Source organism: Tyto alba, unplaced genomic scaffold, assembly GCF_018691265.1.
Source record: "Tyto alba isolate M040663 unplaced genomic scaffold, T.alba_DEE_v4.0 Super-Scaffold_38, whole genome shotgun sequence".
Lineage (NCBI taxonomy): Eukaryota > Metazoa > Chordata > Aves > Strigiformes > Tytonidae > Tyto > Tyto alba.
Window position 1 is genome coordinate 36,073,732 of NW_024881313.1, and position 22,312 is coordinate 36,096,043.

At 41.2% G+C, this 22,312-nt stretch overlaps 1 protein-coding gene across 1 annotated transcript in view; it reads right to left on the reverse strand.

The window, feature by feature from the left end:
* OXSR1 (oxidative stress responsive kinase 1) overlaps positions 1-22,312 on the reverse strand; it is a 92,371-nt gene that overhangs the window by 15,343 nt on the left and 54,716 nt on the right. Inside the window, exons 5-9 of the mRNA XM_042801976.1 lie at positions 18,907-18,962; positions 9,771-9,880; positions 6,219-6,320; positions 3,478-3,611; positions 1,304-1,352 (exon numbers count right to left, since the gene is read on the reverse strand). Of these exons, the coding sequence (XP_042657910.1) occupies positions 1,304-1,352; positions 3,478-3,611; positions 6,219-6,320; positions 9,771-9,880; positions 18,907-18,962 (451 nt within the window). The remainder of the gene's footprint in view (positions 1-1,303; positions 1,353-3,477; positions 3,612-6,218; positions 6,321-9,770; positions 9,881-18,906; positions 18,963-22,312) is intronic.

The following is a 22,312-nucleotide window of genomic DNA, read 5'->3' on the forward strand; positions in this document are numbered from 1 at the left end:
ACTCTTCTGTCCTCAAATTACAGCTGTCAGTTTGGCAGTGTCTGATGTATGAAAGTAATTTAACACTGAGTGTTAACCAGCATACATTTTCACTTCAAGTGCCGGTTTAAGTATTGCCTCATTTACAATAATGTTAATTTTCTATCACCACATATGCTAATATGTTACTCGGCAGCAGCTTAATGAAAGCACAGAGGAGATTTTACACACAATGGAGTATAACATGAACCAGAACTCGCATAACCAAATGGAGAAAGGTCAGCAATGTGTAAACCATCTTGTCACTTTGGACACCAAGTGTGTATCCAGTATACAGACTCAGACTGTTCAGTTGCCTACAGTCCCATCACAAAAACCTAGTCAAGATCCCAGACATCAATTAAACTTGCCCTAAAGCAAACTCCTACATTTCACAAACTGCATCACTCTATAGACTTCCTTGGTTGCACTTCTTAGATTTCTGTCACCTTTACTAGAAACAGCCAGCTCCTGTACAGATACCTAGATATGCCCACTTCCACTTAAGCATTTTAATCTGGGAGCTGAAAACTACTTTAATTGGTGATGCTGCTGTGCTAGCCCAGGTATCAGGTATCTTTTTGACAGTTTAATCTGTGTTCTGCTATAAAACCCATGTATTTTGTTCACAAACATGCCACAGAAAAAAGAAGCAAACAGAAAACATTTCCTCATTCCCATGGAAATATAAATTTTCCCTTGTATTATTTCATCTCTCTCCCTCAATAAGACCTTGCACATTGCATATGCATTAATCTCCAGGCAGTAATTACATAAATGCTCACTGGCAGTTCACTTAAAGGCTAGAAATGGCACTTTCCTACTATTTTGTATCACAGGATCTTCACTTTCCATACAGCAACACAGGGTGAAATAGTTTTAGGCAGTTCACCACACAGTAGGCCTCATTCACTGCTTTGCATACAGACTGATTATAGAGTTTACTAAAATATAAGTTACATTTACTGCCAGAGAGACCTTTCTGGTTGGACAGGCAGCCAGAATGGCACCATTACCAGAGAAGAAAAAAGCCCCAAAGCCGCTGAAAGACATTTAAATGCTCAATAATTTCTAGATAATTTCTCTTAATAGCAGCACACACAAGGAGGTACAGAAGAGGGGCTTCTGTTCATTCACAATGACCCATTCAACTCACCCCAGCTATGCTGGCCCTATGTGAAACAGCCCACACTCACGCCAACGGAGCTGTCACCATACCTATCATACTTCTGAAAAGTCCTCTCCACAGCCTCTGCACAGATCAGTTTAGGAATTGTTTTCTTACCTTTGCTTTCGTGAAAAATTTGTGTCGTAAGAGTTCTGCTGCTGTTGGTCTGTCAATAAAAACAGATGTAGAAAAGACAATTATAAATGCTCCCTTTCAACACAACGGTCTTCCAGGTTGCTGCAGCTTGTTGTAACGTGGCATCTCACAAGGGCATCGGCTTCTCCTGCACAATTCCCCTAAAAATCAGTTAACGTATTCCAAGTAAATTTTACACCAGCAGACTTTTAAACACTCAGTGTATTCTGATCAAAGCCTATTCTGATCAAAAGCAGTGAATAACTTGGGGGCAGGGGGAGAAGTTACTCCCATTTTGATGCTGAACTCGAGACTCTTAGAGCCAGCTTGATAAGATCACAGAAACAATTTGCTCTAATTTCAAATGAAGGATCATCACCTACTTGCACAGGGCGAGTACTACACTCCTGCTGTAACAGAGTTATTTCAGAGATACTTGATCATATGTGTGTGATTAGTTCTATTAAACACAGGCAGGACAATCAACCTTTGTCTACTAGAAAAGGAATGAGTACAAACTATTTTCCCCTTTAAGTGAGAATTCAGGATAAATACTGGGAAGTAAAAGACATCCCTTGGTCAGTTTAGAAGAAGCTTTCGAAAGACTCGGGCCTATGAGAAAGCACCACCTTACAGCTTTTCCCACACTGCACACTGTGCTTAAATAGTAACAGAGTTTAATTAGTGACTTGCAAAGACCATTCATCACAGGGTTTATTTCACCTCAGACTACTCTAACAAAAGTCATCCATCTTATAGCAAGGGAGCCCCCAAAATAATTAAAAAGCAATTGCACTAAATTCTCCTCTTTGAGAGCCCATACAATATGCATAAGCGTATCTGATTCTGCTAGTGGCTCTTTATGAGCCCACCTCCTGCTCCCACAGTTAGGATGATGACTGGCTGCTCATGGTGCTTGAGAAGAGAGAAGGGGTATACCACAATTCAAAGTGATTACGCTTAATTCTGATCAGCACACATTCTAACCTGCAGGGATAGGATATTGTTTAGAAAGGAGAAAAAACATCATGCTGGGAAAAACCCGTTGCTATCCACATTTATCAAGCACTCCACTGGATTCATTAAGCATTTTAAGTGTAAAGCTTGTTAGGAGAGAGATATCCCATCTCACGATGCGTGAGAAGCCTTTGTTCCTAGATCTGTCACAAGAGGGAACTAAAAAATGTCTTCATTATTATTATTTTACGAAGGGACTTTTTCCTTTTCAGAATTAGTTTGCTTGTTGAAGAAAAAAAGAAAACTAAGTGGTATAAAAACGGATCTGTGGGAATGCTTGTTTCTTTACCTTCACATTTTAAGGAACACTATTTTTAATGTAGGGTGAACACTCCTTTGAACAGCTTCACAGACCAGCAAATGCTATGACTGTCCTCCACAGAAATACGTCTGAGCTATCCTATGTGACAGGCTGTGGGTTTTAAACAGTGCCATACACAGCCGGAGTGTCCTGCAGCTTTGAGCGATGACATAACATGATGATACAGTGCTATCCTGCGAACCACAACATATGCACCACCCCCTTGGTAATATTTCTAACATCACTGAGTAGTCAAGCTACTGTTACAAGGAAGAATGAAAGTATCATCAGGTCACTTAAGCAATCTGTATTGATGAAAACATGTTGGTAAAATTTGCCAGTGTTTTTTCCCAATTCCCACCACACCCCACACCCCCCAAACCAAATATTACTTATAATTAAACAAGTCAAAACTATGCTGAAAGCCTTCCTTGCACTGGCAAATTTTAAAAAGTTTATTTATGAAGCTTCACAAGTAAACACATATTGCCTAGCATGTAATTACTGATTTATAAACACAGAACAGTTTTGACTGGGAACAAAATATGAACTGCAGTCCCCTGCTGGAGGTGGCAAGGGGGAAAATGGCACTACACACGCAGTGGACTGGGATGAACTCTCATTAACCCAAATGGAAGATATGTGCCCTGGCCAGGCACGATGCCAGACATCTACCCTTAAAAATAAGGACAGTCAAGAGAATATGCTGCCACACAGCAAGACTGCCATGTTCATTGTGACTGAAAGGCTGTAGGGGCAGAGAGCATACTGGCTTTAAAAAAATATGGAATACAATTGGTCTTGTGCGTTTGTTCTAGGGTTTATTACCTGTTCTTACCTTTTTTCGGGGTCTTTTTGTAGGCACGATGAAATCATCTTCCTGAATGATTTCCCATACTTCTTCAGCATCTCCTTATCTTGCACACCAGTTTCCAAAGATGGAGGATCATTTTGTAGCGTCAGCATTAAAACCTGGAAGAATTATGTCTATTGGCAATGAGATTTTTCTTGGCCTTTGTTAGAGACAGATCTTGGGAACACTAATTTAGACAAGCATTTTCATCAACCATCTGAGTCAACACAGACTGTTTCATTACAACAGCTCTCTGAGGGTCACCTGAGCTCAGAATGAAGTTTCTTACAATATAGACTGTCTCCTCGCATTCACCAGACAGCAAAACCTCACCTACATTCTCCTTCAGGCAATTACAGTGCCCCTCCTCTTCCCTCTGCTTCCCACATCCACTAACTTCATAAAAACAATTATTTTCAAATTCTGACTGTCAGCTGAGAGGTTCAAGACTCATACAACAGGATCTAGACCTCTACCTCTATTCCTTGGTAAGACAGGTTAATCTATACCCAACAATTTACCCTTCTGTTTTCCATCACATCTCCTGGCCCACGGTGCAGTCTGTGGGCCAAACCGAAGGCTGGGATGTGCTTTCAGGCCTGTTTGGTATGATTAAAGGTGGAAGCAGAGCAGAACTTCTACTAGCCTTCTTATTTGAGATGAGTAGTTGTTCAAGTTATTTGATTCAAAGGCTCTGTCTAGATCTTCCTGCAGGTATTTCTTAGCTAAAAATCAAATTAATGTAAAAGCAGAAGTGCAACATAAAAAAATATGAGGGTTCACTTCCATGTACCAATGCGACAGCAGGTGAAGGCGTTTCTCACACAAGCACCCATCAAGCCCAACTGATTATTTCCTTCACATCACTCAGATATTCTGAAGGAAAAGAAGAAAATTACTCATTTCCATTTTCACTTGTCACCTACATACAGATGAGTATCTATTTTTAGAAAAGGAAGCATCACATTGCACATTTAAATAGCTTTCAACAGCTATATTGCTGAGGGCAGCAAGAGCCCATCAATCTAGCTGAAATTATACAGTCCACGACAGAATTCCCTGCTTTCTTCCCCCTTTTCCTTGGAGGGTCACTTAATGCATGGGTCATTTTGCAGTGTCACAAAACTAATTTGCAGTGAAATAAAATTACATTCAATAAATGAAACACGTAAGTCCTCTTGCAGGTTGCACAACTGGAACCCATACGTAGCAGAATTGGAGACTCATAATTCTATCTACCATATGACAACTCACGACACTAAATTGGCTATCTTTGTATTCAAAAGCTACAAGCCATGCATTCAAACACAAGAAACAGAAGTACAGCTTGCAGAAGCTACTGCAAAATGCTACCAATAATCACAGCACAGAAGGAAGTATCAATGAAAACAGCAACAACTAAATCAGAAACACATTTCTCCGAACTCCTTGCTGCTCTGCCACGATCACTGATATGACACAAAAGCCACTCTGCTACCCAACAGTCCCTGCAGAGAGATGACACAAATCTTAAAATTCATTCTGTTCTACAGAGTTAAACCAGTGCAAAGTCCTGGCATTTAAAGCCATACATGGATGTGACTGTTCTAAGGAGTTAGGAGCTACTGGATTCCCAAATGCTATTGTAATTGCAGGGTGGGAAGGGATGCACTCAGGTTCTAAAACAGTGACACCCAACTTGCATAGCACTCCAGTAGTTAGAAAACTCAGAAAAGGAAAGCTTGCCCCATGGTATGCCTAAAATTGAAGGACTTGGCACCCATAGGCCTCATATGCCAGGTGACTAGTCTAACCATAAGCTATGGGGTGGCTGGAAGGGCCCTCCACCCCCTTTTGTTTGATCCAAGGGAGAATGCATCCCAGGAGCAGAAGCAAAGTGGCCTTCAAGGGAATGAGCCAAAGGGGCTCAAAGTTTCATGACTGAGACAGGGCCCCATCGGATCTCACAAAGGGGCTAAAGAAGACCTCAAAGCTTAGTAGGTCAGGATGCTTCAGACCTCAACTGATGGGGGTCAACTCTGTTAACCTTACAATGTAGACTTCCTGAAAGAGCAGCATGTTGGAATCAGCTCCTGGTTCAAGAGTCACGAAACAGGGAAAGTTACTTAAACTATAAGGTGATATAAAGTTCAAGATACTTTAAAAAAATATGTTTGAAGTGTCAATATTTAAACAAGAACATTTCCTCCACCTCAACATCAATAAAATAGTGTTGCTAATAACACACCGTTCCATACTGATGTGGTAGTTTCCACTGGTTCAGTGATTGACAGGATTCTGTTGGTGTTAAACAAAGTAAGACATTATTTTGGGTAACTGGTAACAGGATTTCTGAGACGTACCAAGAAAGATTATCAGTGCAGGAGAAGGAATGCCTTGTCATCCCAGTGTCAATAGATGCCAGATAACATGGTCTGAATCATTATTTATAGCCCTAAAAACATCTGCTGCCTTCAGAGGCTCCAGGATTAAAACACACTGCACTCCTCTTAGGAATGGTGACACTGGTGAGACTCAGGATCTAAATAAGAACTGTGCAGTTTTAGACAATGCTGATTAAGTGGCATATTTTTAAAAGGTGACTTCAGATAAATCCAAGAACATCGTGATCCACCAGAGCAGGTCGAGAGGACAAATTTCAGCAAAGCATGTTGACCAAATTCTTGGAAACGCTCACAGAACACACTGATCCTTTATCTTGCACAAATATATGGAGACCTGCTCACCTTCATTGGGGGATATTTATGGTAAGGAGCTGCCCCTGTAGCCAGTTCAATAGCAGTGATCCCAAAGCTCCAGATGTCTGCCTTGAAATCGTATCCTCTGACCTGAAAAACATTAGAGGATATTAGCATGTGCCTCTTGCTATCTTACATTACAATCCCTTTCTTTAGCCTATTACACATACTTTCTCCCTTTCCTTCCTTTTCCCTCAAATTTGGAAAGACCAGCACTATAGTGTGTTAAAGAGATAGAACACTTTTACCTCCTCTCCCCCCAGCTTCTTATACCTTCAAGGAGGTGTTTCAGAAGTCATGGTCTGATGAAAATTATGATGTGGACTGTGCAACTAGGACCGATCTGCCATAAAACCCCCCATGCGTAGAACATAAAGAGGCACTGGGTTAACCCAGGCTCCAACTTCTACACAAAGACACAGAGAGTCATTAAACAGTATAATGAAACTCTCATAGTTAATAGATGGACTGTTATCCCCTTGGGACATGTGCTTCACTACACTTTTAGTCAACCGCTTAATCAATCTGACTGCAAACATGCTCAATCCTGAAACTTCAGTACACACGAGCTCAGTAAAAAGCCCCTCATTCCTGTCTGCAGACTAGTATTTCCCTCCACTAATTAATAGTAGTTTCTGCACTTGACATTAAACACAGACTTGTTCAGGAAAATTTATAGCATTTACTTCCCCTCATGCACAGGAAAAAATATTTCATATGCCAAAGTGGTTACTTCCTCATTGTCATTAGGTAATATTTTGGCACTTGCTTTCTCTGCTGCAGGGGAAAGACGTTGTGTACTAACTTCAAGAGCAGCTACAAAAAAATAAAAGCATTCTGACTGCTTAGAATGGTTTGTATTTCTTCTCGTTAGACTATGAAAACATAAATATTGAAACAAAGCAAAGCTAATAGGGATATTGTGCTCAGCTAACCTAACAAGCTTGAGAAAGACACTCATTGTGATGAAGCCAAAAAACTACCTTTAGTATGATCTTAAATTCTGGCAAACAACAAAAAACCCTCTTGTGCTATTTTTCACAGAATACTATAGTGGAAGTGAAATGTATTATAGCAACAGGGGTTTATCTCTTGCACTGATGTCTTCAGCTCTGTAGGCATCATTTTCCTGAGCCTTAAAGGTCTGAAAGGTTTCCTGAAGTGTCTCAGTTTATGCATGCCATGAACTAAACAAGCACAGATATCTAGTATAATTTAAAAGAAGATAGTGCAGGAAGAAATATGCTGTAATGGTGGGTTTTTTCCCCCTCACACTATTTTTAGGTTTTAAGAATAACTTTGGGACCTTTCTTAGCTTTAACTTTCAGTCAGTCTTGAAGCACATCTATACACTGTACAACTCCCCATTCCCCAACCAGTATTTTAAGTGTTTAGTGTAAGGTTTTTTTAATTATATCATATAATCCTGCTCGCAAATGAAAGTTCTAAAGTTCAAAACTGTCTACAGCAGTACGTCTTGACATCTGTCCAATACATGTTAGTCACCACCCTGCAGTTAGTTTATATCAACAACATTTATTTTTCTCATCAACTTTTTTTTTTGCCATAAATCTGTCAAGTGAACAGACATTAAAAGACAATGCTAGGCTATCATGTATTAACATGTTAAAGGAACTTAACAATGCTGAAGTAAGCCAGATGGAATTGGGTCGATAATTTCTACATATCGAAGGCTAACCTACAGCAACCCCTTTGTCCTTTTTCCTGGGTTGGATATAGCAGCTCAGAGTGACACCTGCTGGAAGACAGCAAGATGATATAAATGGACATTGAAGGATTTCACATCAGCATCCAAAATACTGCCTTACCATCTAATATTTGCAACAAGATAGATGTGCACAGCCATGGAAGTATTGCACTCCCTATAAAATCTAGCTCCATCAAAAACACATCTGTTGCATCAAGAACAGCCCCCCCCCCCCCCCCCCCTTATCACTAAAACCTTCATTTCTCTTTTTTAGCACTCTCCTCAACATCTTTTTTTTCCCCTGTTGTCCTGCAGATTGCAGCCACCCTAACCACAATGAACCCAGAGGAGCACCATTAGGTCCTGGTGAGCCTGCTGCACCCTGTGCACCAGGACAGGACACAAAGGACAGAAAAACAAAAGGGACAGCTCTGAGCTGGTTTTGGAAATACCAAATATTCTACTTTTAAATCAACATAACAAAAAAAATATCCAGAAGTATATGACAGTGAAGCAGTTCAGAAGGAAGTTCGCAAAGACGGCTCCTGACTTGGGGAGGGTCTTGTACTCTGAGGAGGTTGCAGAAGTGCTGCAACACACCAGCCCCTCAATGTCACCACGGGGGGGCCACCAGAAAGGCCAAACATTGAAAAAGCCTTTCATCAGTAGTATATTTAAGCTACTCCAAAACTACCTCAAACCCTTAAGAAGTTTTAGATATAGGAAACAATGCATTGAAATTCTACCACTGTTTTAGCTTCATTTCATTTTAGATATGGGAATCTTATCCCAGGTTCCTCCTAAGCCTCAAAATACTTTATTGTGAATAGCAAGGAGAAAAGTAACAAGGTGTGTTTACTTTAATAAAACAATGTTTTCCCAAAATATTTTTGTTTAAAAGATTTTTGGAAGGGAAAAAGGAAAAACGGAAAAACATTCATAGTCAGTTGCATTTCTACTTAGCACACCTGTCAAAAATCAAACCATGAGTCCAACCCACTCTGTCAAACTGTTTTTAAGGGGATAAGGGATTATTTTCAGAATGCTTATGGCACTGATCATCAGTGCAACAGACAGCTACTGCAAAAGCCCTGTCAGTACCGTGGCATAATTTTGTCTGTGGATCTTGCTCAGAAACAGGCATGGATATTTTCTATTAAACAAAGTGTCCAGGTGGCCTTCATCAGAAGTCACACAGACAAAGCTTCTATAGTTTAGTCTAGAAGTAGTGGAGGACAAAAAGTGACATATCTTCACCCAATGGGAAGTAGTATGACATCTTTTAGCTAGCCAAAAGAGCAGAGGAGGAAAGGGGAGAGACAAGCATTCCTCAGTGTTTACATTCTGGATACTCACAAAACAATAAAAATTTAACACCTGAATAAAGTCAACTGCATGTTATTGTACTGTAATATCTCCCCACTCTGACATGTTTCAATCAGCTACCCCAAATTCTCGTATTTGCAAATGAAGAGCACATTACCAAGTTGTACGTGTGCGTATTTACCATGTGTGAAACTATTTATATTCTATCTCACATTCATGTAAGAGGGAGGGGCAAGTTAATCTTCTTTATGAAACATCTGTGCTGTCTCATCCTCACCTTAGGTAGGAGCCTGAATAGAAGCAACAGGGCAAAAATCTACCGAACACTTCATATTCCCCAGTACAAGCCTGGCTGCAAGAGGTAAATCAAAGCAAATTCTGTGGTTTTAAGAAAGCCTTACAGGATGCCAAATTATCATCTTAATTGGAGGTAAATACAGCCATTGCTGACGATAAGGAATTTCAGGTGCAGATCAGCCAAAAGAACACTAGGAAAAACAATTCACCTGTTCCATAACTTCTGGTGCCATCCAGCAAGGTGTGCCCACAAAAGTTTTCCTGACTTTATTTCTGGTAATGTCACCACCAGTGGCCAGAAATGCACTAACGCCAAAGTCTGAAAAGAAAACAAAACCAGATTTTATTAAGCACATACCCGAGCAAACTGAAAGGTTGTCCACCATGTCCCCTCATATTCCCAGCCATCTATTTAAGTACTTGACCAGTTACACATAAGGAGTTTCCTAACAAAGAGTGATCAACAGTTAGCTACGAGTGCTGGTACATGAAGGGTCTGTAGTCCACCATTCAATTACCGGGGACAGCAGAGCTTTCAGTGCTGGCCAGCAGAGAGGAAAATTCCACTTTCCATTACGGCCCACTGGTCACATAACAGCATGCCCGTGCTCCCCCAGCAGACCAGCTACTGTAGAAACCTGCCCCTCGCAGGCAATGCTTTATTTACCTGTGTATACAAATGTAACAAGTAATAACTGAACTTCAATTAGCATCCTGTTGACATCTGCAGCAATTAAATCAGGTACATAAGATGTTACTAGACTTTGTAACATTTAACTGTCTTAACTGCATCCTGCAGATATCCGCTCCTTATTCTGGATGTTTTATTGCCAGAATATGCTTTGCTTGGTAATCTTCCATCGTGGAGATGCTCGGTGCTGTAAGAGGAACTTGCACCGGTTGCTGATGACACAGCAACGTTACCGAACAGAGCAGCACGTGCCACTTCCCAGAGGAAGCCTTGCAGACAGGTACTCACACCCCGCACAGTGTTACCCCCCCACCTGAAACATCTTTCACAACCTGAAGGATGCTCAAGGATGACCCATGCACTCACTGGTGATTAAAGTAAATCATTGTTTTACATTAAAACTATGTTTTCAAAGGTAACACTGGTGTTTTACGCAATTAAGGATGACATGGAAAACATGATCAGCGAACAGTAGCAGCAGTGTGCAGGGATAGCAGTGGGATACAGTACATCTGTTCAGAGAAGATTCTTGAAACTCAGCTGAGTAGTTAACTGTAAATGCAAAAGTCTTACTCAGAGGAGCCACAGGGTTACTGCATGGCTTAAGGATGTTATCTTAACTGAGGAAGCAACTGCAACAAAAGACCCCCCCTTACAATTTGCAAGCAACAGCATTCACATGAGGAGTGTCCCAAGCTTCCCTCTGCATCACGCCAGCAGCACAATGAGCCCCTTCTCACCTTGCAATATTTGAAAAATACCACTGAAATTATCACTCAGAAGAATAGATGCTGAAAGCTTCCAGCTCACTTAGGTTAGAGGCTTCCAAGGACAGGAACTTAGTGCTCACTAATACTAGACATGGATAACTGAAAGCTGACGTTAAAGAAAGTTGTACAGAAATCACAGGGCTAACACAAACACTAGCAAATGCCTATCATCAGGCTTCAGATCCTTCCAGACGTGCTGTCCTGCTCTCTGCCCTGTTCCCAGAGGCATCTTGCCTTCCTGCTAACCTTGAAGTTTTAGCACATCTGGATGGATCACTATCCCCATCAGCACTAATCTGTATTTTTCTGGAAATCCATTTTTCACAACAGTGATTTTGTTTTGGGATCTTCCATGTGTGTATCCACCATCTTTGCTTTTCTCAGAAAATTGAATGAGCTTCCGGAAAAGTTCAGAGTAAAACTATTTGTACTTTACCACTCATTACGGGAAGTCTCACAAGATCCATTGTTCTAAACACGAGAGCAATTAGAAGTTCTTTTAAATAAGATAATACTAATAGAAACTTGTCCAAGTGCCATCAGCATATTATTGTGATGTGCTGTATTTGAACTTGTGTATATTATCTTACCTCAAGTTTCCATGCAGTCATTTTGAGGGTAAAGGAAATGCCATTCAAAGCAAAAGCATTCCAGCAGTAAAAACACAAGTCCTTTACACAGCACACACAGCATGCATCACAGTTCACATCAAATGTGAGTTTATAAATTCCAGTTGGAAATCGTGCCCCTACATCTGTCATGTGAGGTCAGCAGAAAGTTTAAACAGAATAAAATTCTGTTACATGGTTGATTTATTCAATGTTTTCCCAATCAAATTCCCTCATTTCCAGTAGGTTAAAACAGGCACAACCAGCCTGTGTTACCCTGCTGTAAGGAATTACTTTGAAACAGTCTTCTCAAATGTCATCTTACTAACTTTATCCAAGTCCCAGCTACTAAGATAAGAACGTGCCTGCTCTCAAGAAATATCTGTAAAACAATAAAATAAAATCCCAACTACAAGTTAGGGTTCAATTCTTACTTCTAAGCTGTTGGTACAATCTGCGTCTCTCTCTCTCCACTCTTAAGTATCCTCAGAAAGGCTAAAACTGAACTAGGTTATTGCAAATGAATATAACTCAGAAGTGTTTACATTTGTACTCTTTTTTGGCAGCTTGTACTTTATATTGACTCACTATGGTGATAACTGGAAAGGAGAGCATCACCAGAAACAGGAAGGAATTGAGTGTTCAGACCTGGCTTGCAATACCAGTAACCACCACTGCTGGGAATCCAACGACTGTGAGATATTTTTGCAGACTTCCAGCAGTCTGGTAGCAAATAATAGTCTCCAGGATGTCTGGATACAAATGGTAGGGTAATCTTTTAATCATTTTTATGAAGAAATGTAGAAAAGATTCATCTGCTCATCTGCTGGGCCTGCATCAGTGATATAAACCAACAACCTTAAAAAAAAAAAAAAAAAAATCTATCTATATCTCCAGACTCTCATATGACAGCAAAACTAATCCAGAATGGAAATGACAATTTTGCTAATGCGTGCACTGAATAAAATATGGCCATTTTGTCTTTTCAGTAGAAACATCATGTGTTGCAAATCACATACACTACAAAACACTCTACAGCAGCAATGAAGTTGGTATTAGGCAACAATGCCTGCTATTAAGGTAATCAAGTTGCCAAACTTAAACTATTCTGGCCACTCAGGAAATGCAATAACTGAAAGAAAAATCTCCTCCTACTATTCTGTTTTGCAGAAACAAAGGCCCAGTGTAAACAACTCCCCAACGCAAGAATGCTGTGGCAAGACCACATCACAACAGGCACCATTGCTGCTGTGTACCTCAGAAAGATGCACTTCTACAGTATTGTGAGTTAAATTGGTTTATCCAAATCTAGAAGCGAGGTGTTAAAAATCATCTCTCCTTGGCCGTCTTATATGGCAACATTACCTTAATTCTAAAAAGGTTAAGTACCTGCTACTGTAGGTAGCTACCTACAAGGTAGGTACAAGGAAGATTGTGCACTAACTAGGAGCCAGGACCAAAGCCTGCTGACATCATGAAGGCTCCTACAGAGTTTGGTGGGTCTGGATCAGACCCTAAAGCAGTCCCCAACTTCAGTGGGGGCAGAACAACAGAATAAGCCAATCCTGACTTCAAGCCACTAGAAGTTGTTTTTAAACTTGGGTAGCCGAGATACTCTCCGTCCTCAAGCAAAAGTATTACAGAACACAGCACTACGTGGTTTTTTTCCACTGGTCATCTTCCTTCTTGTTCAGCGGTTCATCATCAGAAAATATGTGCAGTTGTACTTAAGTTTTTTTCTGAGAACCTTACAGCTCTTAGAGCACCAAAGATGAACGAAGCCTGGCAGGAAGAGGAGGAAGACATTGGTAAATGGCAATTTTGTGCTAAGAATGCAGCAGGTAGTAAGACACCAGAGAAAAGGAAGATTAGTGAAGAACAAGAATCAAAAACTACTTCCTTTTAAAGACTATATGGCTATACAGTGGTATTTGCTCTATAAATGCACGCTTGTTCTCCCAAATTCTCATTTGGAAAAGTAGATCTCCAGAGTCACATACATTTTTAATCAATTCACATGCAGGAGAGCAGCTTTACTGCATCACAAGCTTAGTCTTTTTGAAATAACGTCAAGGCACATAAAAGATGCATGAAATCCCTTTGCCAAGTAAAAATAGAGATCACATCTGAAACTGAGCCCCAAAATAAAGATACACTAAAACTACACAAAGTAACTTAAGGATGACAATGCCCAGGCCGGCTGAAGACTTGCCCTTGGAGAAGTTCACAAGTGGTTTCAACAATGAAATAGTGCAACATCCCTTCAGGAAACGCAGGTATTACAAATGACACAAAGAAAAAGTTACTTCACATCATGCTGCTGCAGGGGGGGCACCAAAACTCTCCACCAACCACAGAGAAAAATACTTTTGCCCCTTTTTCAAAAGAGAGAAGAGGCTCGGAGGTATCTGTGCGAAAACATCAGCTGCTCGACTCAGCCCTGCAATCAGCACTCCTCTCCCCAATTTAGATTCATGCCTTGCCCCTTGTTAAAGCAATTTAATCTCCCAAAGTTAAGGGTTTCCTAAGGGAAAGTGGGGGAATGACACTGCCTGCATCATAGCTCAATGTTTATGTAAAGCGCTATTTTAGTACAATGAATTAAGTGCAGACAGGAACACAGCGAACCGGTGACAAGCTGGCATGGATTTGTGGAAAGTTACACAAATTCAGTTACACAAGTTTTGCCTGGCCTTAACTATCCCCATTTTATAAATAGATAAAGCGAGAGGGCTTAGGCAATTTGCCCAGTATCAATTAGCAAGTCCTGAATGACTTGGTGAAATCTCAATCTACTTCAACCGCTTGGCAACACGGCCTGCCCAGGACAAGGCAGGCACACTGGGCACCTCTTGGAGTAGGCGTTAATAATCCTGACTGATTTTAAAACCTGAAGCTATCATGTTACTGTCCTGACAACAGAAAAATTCCACACATGGAGGGATGTGAGCCTTTCAGTCTTCAGTACACCCTTGCTGCTTCACATTCAGTCGCAGAGGGGTGGGTGACAGCGTTATTTAATATCACAGTAGATAGAATCAGGGAAAAATAAGATTTAGTCTGCACCCAGTCTCAGTAGGATGATAATATCGTGCCATGGTTGGAGCATTTTTCGTACCAGGCAAGTCCCATGCATCCTGGAAAAGCTTCTCTCAATCTCTCCCACCCCTTCCGAGTCTATCAAGACTCTCACTTCATTTCACAATAATTTATATGTCCTGCACAGTTAAATAACTGAATAATATTAAGCCTGCTTACTGTGAGAAGTAGTTTCTTGGTTTATGCAGCAATATTGGTGCTGATGCAGTCAGTTTATGTTGCCAAAGAGTGGTTTTACCCATGCAGCTTTTAGACTCCAGGGAGCCAATGGATACCAGGGTAAAAAGGTTTTATGCTCCAATTAAAAAATAAACAAACAAAAAAATTGCCATGGAGAGGCTGGAACACAAAAGAACGTGGCTATCTCAATTTACATTGCAACCACCGTCAGCACTGCCCAGAACAATGGTATCTGGGAAAGAGTCCTGCTCTCTCCAGAAGATAGATTAATTCAATGTGCAGGAAAACACTTCAAACTCTGAGAAAGCAATACTCTCTGAATTGTAACAGGCTCCAGAAACCTGGTGCCAAGACATAAACCCAGGCCAGTGCCCTAGGGGGGGGGGGAAAAAAAAAAAAAGTTAAGATAGAAGCAAACAGCCTCAGTTTAGGTCTCACTGGTCAGCTGGATCTGTCAGAGGCAATTTTACACCTTGGTTCAGTGCGTAATGATGCACACTTTGAAAGCAAAAGGAGCTACACAGTTAAAAATAGAGGGAGTCATGAGTAAAAAATAAAGTCCTAGGACTTGGGGAGGAGTTTGAAGCTGGGCATTTGTGCAGGCCACTAGAGGAATTTTTAGAATTTCTACTTCCAGCAAATGCCCCCAAGCTCACAAATTTCTCCTCCGTGGCTTTGCCTGTGCCTGCCTCAGCTCTCCGTGCTCCCACAGCAGCTTTCACATCCGATGCGCAGCCACCAGTTCAGCTACAAACAGAGCCTGAGAAACATCAGACACACCTTCATCAAGTCGCTTTTTCTGTTCAGCCTTAACAGAATTGCACAGCTGGAATTAACAAAAGAAGCTTTAGTTTTGCCTGGTTACAACGCTATAATCCTGCAGCAAAATTACTGCCATGAATTCTATACCATGAAAGTTTCCCAAGTAATTAAATTCACTGATATGCTGTGGATATAACCACAGGGTCAAACACTTTTTTCTAAACCTTGAAGGCAGCTTCGTTTTTTTTTCACTCAAAGGATTTCCAGTTTGAGATTTACATTTCTTACATTTACATTCAAGATTTACATTTCTTCTGAGACAAGAAACATGAACTGTGTCAAGCAGTAGGAAACACATAGAACACAAGGTTGTAAAGGCCAAACATTGAGTAAGACCTTCTTAACAACTGTTCACATGCAGTTTTGATAGATGGATGGCAAAAGGGAAAGGATTCATTATAAAAGAATGTTAAGTTATTATTTCCTGCCACGTTATTTGCATTTGTTATGTACACCAAACCAGCTCCTTCAAGGGAGGTGCCCCACTCATTCTAACCCTCAGGCTTCATTACACAGCTGATCATTTTTTTTTTTTTTCCTTGTAGTGTAACTTTCCAGTGAAACCAACATATTTGTTTCATGGGAACGCAATGATGTCACCCAGCTGATAACTGAAGCACTCAACAATCAACAGAATTATTCATAACATGCATTAATATTATTGTCAAAGGCAAGTGCTTTGATCTCACTGAAACCAAACTCACTTTATTAGGCTTGGTTTGCTTCCAGCATTTTTTCCTCCTCAAAAAATTCACAAGAAATTTTGCTATTTCATCCTGGGTCAGGAGGAAAGGAAGCTTAAGTGTCAGAAATTCCCACAGAAACAAAATCTCATGTTATGACCAGGTCTGGCTCTTCTCTAGTAATCAGTCATTCATTTATTTTTGTTTCTTTCAAGTTATCAGCTGTCTTCGCAGAAATTAAAAGTGCTTCCTGCCACTGTGGTGAACTTGCTGACCTTGGTTGAGTTTAGTCGCTCTGCTGTATCTCATGAAAGGTTAGTGTTGGTCCTTTTGCATGTTTAAAGAAAGAATTTGTAAAGAGGGAACTTTGCACATCTCGCAATGGCGCTTTCACAGGATATGCAGAGAGATGGATTTCATCATTTAAGTGTTGCACATATAAACTACTAGTAAACAGTTCAGTCCAGGGGAAGATATACGAATCACAGACATAAAAAATCCTCTGAAATTCATAGAAGTAGGACTAGTCCACCTTAAAACTACTTATCAACTCAAAATTATTCAGCAGAAAAAAAATGCATGAACAGGTACCTATTACCAGTGAGCCTTAGTGAAAAAAAAAAAAAAAAAAAGCCAAGCCCTGGCACCCTTGTAGAAGAGAAACACAAGCAGCTTTCTGCTAAACTGGCAGAAACACTTGGAATAACAGGGCATTGCTCTACTGTAACAGCTATTTGCAGCCTCTCTCAGAGCATAATCTAAAGCTCTGTTCAATTACAAATCCAAAACGTTACATATGGGCCCCATTATGGAAAGAACTGTAGGATTTCACTGTACAAAGTTCACTCCTTTGAGCATTTCAGAAGCCACACCCTACCTTCCATCAGCTGCCATACAGGATAAATTATTTATACTTCATCAGAAATGCAGCAGCAGGCATTAAGAGCACTGCGAAACTTAAAGGAGAAAACAAAGCAACTTCAGGTTTTAAACAGGAATCCTGTGTGTTATGTCCTATAAAAGGGCTTATTGCCTTCTGCTGAGGGGGAAGAGTTACCTCTAACAAAATTGTGCATGGCAATGTGTTCTGCCTCCTGGCAAGCAATCTACACCCCTCATTCCAAGATGCAAATACAGGTATAGATACACCAAAGGAGTCTCTCAGCACTACACAACGCAACAGGAACTTCTGCCTGACACAACAGACATTGCCACACAGCAAAGCCCTGTCCCTTAACCCCCAGCACACTGGCCTGACCCACAGCTGTGCCTCCACCAGCGGGACACAGCACTAAAAAAGACCTATCACAAACACATATGGCTCTTTCCAACTAAATATGGGACTGAAAAAGTCAAACATGTACAAGGAAGTTTGCTAAGATGGCAGGACCAAATGCAAGCGCTGCCCTCCAGCTAGAGGTGGCACAAGGTCTGGAAAGGCACCACAGGATTTACGGGAAGAGCACAGTCCTGAGGGAAAGGACAGTTGGAGAGGAATCATACTCAGGATGGGAAAACAGCACACTGGGAAGAAGAGGAAAAACAAGTCTAAGGTTCTAAATGTACTCCCCCAAAAAAATCTTGTCTTACTTAATAGTCTACAATAATAAATCTTGATTTCTGGAAAGAAGAATTAAGTCTGTAGGAACATGTATGAAACAAAACACCAGAAGAATAGTCATTGAGGGGGGAAAAAACAAAAAAACAAAACAAAACAAAACTCAGAATAAAACTACACCACACGACACCTTGATGCAGCTTATGACAGCAGTGACTACAAGAGACCTCTCTTCCAGGCACATCTATACTAGCTAAGTCTTAACATCTTCCCTACCCTGTCCCTCAGCTTGCATGACTGTTTCCACGATTTCCAGTTCACCCCCGTTCAGGCTGGGTTAGGGCAGTCAGCTAAACACACACTGCCACTCGCTTCGGCTGAAGTAGAGAAGGGAGCGTCCACATACGTAGTCTGACCAGCAGAAATTTCATTAAGGCAAAGTTGCAAGTGACTTTTACCAGACATACCAATTTCCTTCTGATGAATCTATCCACTGTTTACCACAGTCCTTTTGAAAATGACCTTACACACCAATGATAAACTGGTGAGGTCTGCGCAGGCCACTTCAAAGCCTATGAACTTGCTGTTTTAAAAATCTGACTAGCTTATGCCAAGAATTTTATCTAATCTATTAATTCTGAGGACTTAACAGGCAAAGGATTTATTCACGCTGATGGTCATTATTCCAAAAGAACAGTATTTTAAGATAACAAGATATAATGAACTCTGTGTTGGTTTTTTGTTGTTGTTGTTGTTTTGATTTGTGGTTTGTCAAGTTTTTCGGTATTGTTGGTTTTGTTTTGTTTGTTTGTTTTAAGAAGTGTGGGGCTTCTTGAAGCTAACATTTTTATGTAGGTTTCTTCTTGATCATTAAACAATCTCTTTAGGTACACAGTAACACCTAAATTTTATTCAAAGCTACCAGGAAAGTTACCTGCAATTTGCACTGAGCCATCTTCTCCAAGAAGAATATTTCCTGCTTTCACATCCCTGCAGAAAAATAAAGCAACAGTAAGTGGAAGTCATTACACCTTTCCTTCAACAAACAAAAATACATTAAAATGTTATTACTCCTTATGTTTTCTTTCTTGCATTAGCATCTCCTGCTTCCAATCATGCAGAAACAGTAGGGACTTAACACCAATTGTAACTTCAATAGACAGACACTATATTGTATTTGTATGATTTATAGCTAGTAGCATTGGAAGTACTATGCACAGAAAAAAAAAAAAAAAGTTGAACAACTTATCAGAAGGTATCCTCAAAAATACAAGGGAAGTTGTTTGTCCCAGGTTCTTAAGATAGCTAAGAACATGAAAACAGAACCTAGCACTGATCTGACACTCATGTACCCTTTTGGGGGATGGCGGGGGGAGACTTCAAGAGATGGTGATCTGATCTAAGTCTCACTATTACTGAACCCATCCTATTTTTCCCCAGTCCCAGGTCTCTCTGCTCTCCTGCCCTGAAAGAGTTCACGTGTCTCCTCAGGAAGTTAGTTTAGCCCCAAACATTGGTGGAAATCCAGACAGAAGAAAAATGTTGTTTGCTAGTGGCTTAATGAACTTAATCACATTACCAAAGGTCAGGTGAGCAGAGCTGGTACAACAGGGACGGTGAGAATGGAAAAGTGGGGCCGCTCCACTGTCCTGTGAAGTCTCAGCTTTAGTGAAAAAGCACGTGCCATGAAAATTATTGTACTTATCCCCTTTCTACCCCCTCAAAACACCTCTGGTTTGTTAGGTTAACAGCAGCACTTCTCCATCCTCAACGGAATGCTACTTTGATTCCAAATGTACTTTGAAGTTTTACAGCTTGTTTTCACAGGCTGCTCTCCATGCAAAGCCAAGAGAAGCACCTTTAAAGGCAACACCCAGGTTCATCAGCAAGGCTGCTAAGCTTGTGCTGCCTAGGAACTGTGCAGACCCTGAGCACATGTGGGTGCTGCCTCAAGAAAGGCTGCAAGCAAAGGAACTGCCTGGGGAATGGATGCCAGTGAATAGGTAACAATTCCCAACACACCTCACCTCAATGACAACCACCTGCATGGAAAAGAAAAGAAGAAAACCCCAGACCCATAACAAGCTGATTCTCCCTCCACTGCCTTCCACAAATACTCCAAAATCCTTTCACACACATATACCAAAAAAAAAAAAAAAAAGTCAAAAGCTGTTTTTTCCACTCCTCCTTCATGCATCATGAGAACAGAACTGGGATGATGACGTGGCCAAAGAGCTCCAGTCAGGTCCTGGAAATCTCCTCCTTCCTGGCTTTGCTCTTGTGAAGAAGAACCTGGTCCCCTGCCAGTTCCAGGCCAGGATAATTTAAAACACATCCTCTCCAGCATTAGCATTTGTTAGGTTCTTCTCAATACCCAGACTAGGACATTGGCATGGCAAGGCTTTCCCCCAGCATGCAGCAGAACAAAAGTGAACAAGGACTGTCCATAAGACAGTCCCACTAAAGATTACTTTATCAGCAAAGCGCTGTGGACAGCAGCCTCTACCCTTCAAACAAGTATTTCAAGTCCTGTCAAACATCCACTTCTTGCTAGCAGTGCCTATCTTGGAGCCTAATCCCTGATTGAGGCATGAGTGTAAGAGCAAATACAGGAAAACACTCATTTGCTTTAATGATCAAGAACACTTGGATATATCTACATGGAAACACCGAAGCTGTATGGTGAAACAGCCTTGACAAGCTTACTTAATAGCAGAATGGGATTCAAAGCAGTAAGAGGCTGTGACAGTGATGCTGGAATAAGCAGACCAACATAAAACAAGCAATGCCAGTCAGCTCCAGACCTGTATGTTTTACATTGGCCAAATATGTGAATATGCATTTAAGGGCGAGTCAGCTTTCCATCCAAGGAGCATTATTTTGTTTTCTTCCTGCAATTAACAGCTGCAGCTGTTGCAGACAAGAAAGCATTAGCCCATCAGCATATGGAGATTCTTAAGTAGACAAAGGGACCTGAAGGGATTAAATTCAACATTGCATAGCTCCACTACCCCAACCCCAGCATCCGAGGGCCACATCCAACACAGAGTTGTAGAGAGTTAATCACCAGGAGAGATACAAACCTGACTAAGCCCTGCACTCCCACAAAGCGTTCATTCATTGTCCATAACAATGAGGGAGTAGAAAAGCTCCCTGCCAATATTTAGGTAGAAGACATCTTTGGGATCCAACCCCAATGAGCACACGGAGACATGAGAGCGCAGTGCCCAAATCTGCCGCTCATTAGGTAAGGAGCTGGCTCACATGGAAAGAAACGTGCATGGCACAGGCACAGCCACCACCAGGAATCCCCCCTACACCAACACTAATTCAGAGGGAACAGAGGGTGTTCAGGAAACTCTCCAATCCTACTGGAAATGCTTATCCAGACAGGTGCTTCTCCTGCAACAGCCAGGATCCTTTCAAAGCTGCCTGCCAGATCCAGGTTACGGGGAAAGGAACAGCATGCACCGAGGTTGCTTGTTGAAGTTAATAGTTCCTCTTACTGAAGATGGACACAAATAATAGTGATTTCCTCTTCCATCTGTACTCCAAGGCAGCCCAGGATGCTGAAGCATCTCCCCAGTAAGCTGGGCCGTGTGGTGTTATACAGCTTTTCCCAAATTCCCTGCCGGCAAGACGGCGTGAGCAGCTCACCAAGCACCTGAAGCAGACAACACTCAGCAACAAAGGAAGTGCCAGGTAAGTTTTTAAGCAGAATTAAGGATGAAGCCTCAATTATCGTGTGCTTCAGACTCCAAAAAAAACACCCAGGCGGGTTTCACTGATGTAGCAACAGCAGCCAGAAAGCATCACACATTCAATACCACCAGACCATCCTACCATAAAAGCAGCAAGCTGGATAGGGTTGGAGTGCAAAAAGTAGTGAAATAAGCACTGAGATTGAATCTTATAGGAAAAAAAGTGCCAAAGGACTCCTGTTCCTTAACCCCCTCCAATGCAGAGGCTTGTTTTCTTCTTAAATTCAGCTTGAATTAATTTACATATTTCCTCATTGGAAACAAAAGTCAGTAAATATGGTGCTTCAAACTGGTTCAAGGAATTAAAACAAGTTGTTGCTACAATAAGAAATCCAGGAGGCCAACAGCCACTGCCAATTATCCAAGTCAAGCTGCAGAATTAAATCACCACTTGATGTGGCGTTTCCTCCTGGTGACCAACCCTCTGAAAAGGCCATTACTCACCCCAGTGTGGTATCCTCCACCCCAGAGTAGCAAAACAGATTGGCAGCAAGCAGTCTGGGGACAACAACTCCGTTTCGGAGTTATTGTACCACAGAAGCAACTTCCAGCTTCCCCATTCCCCACCCCAGTCTGCTG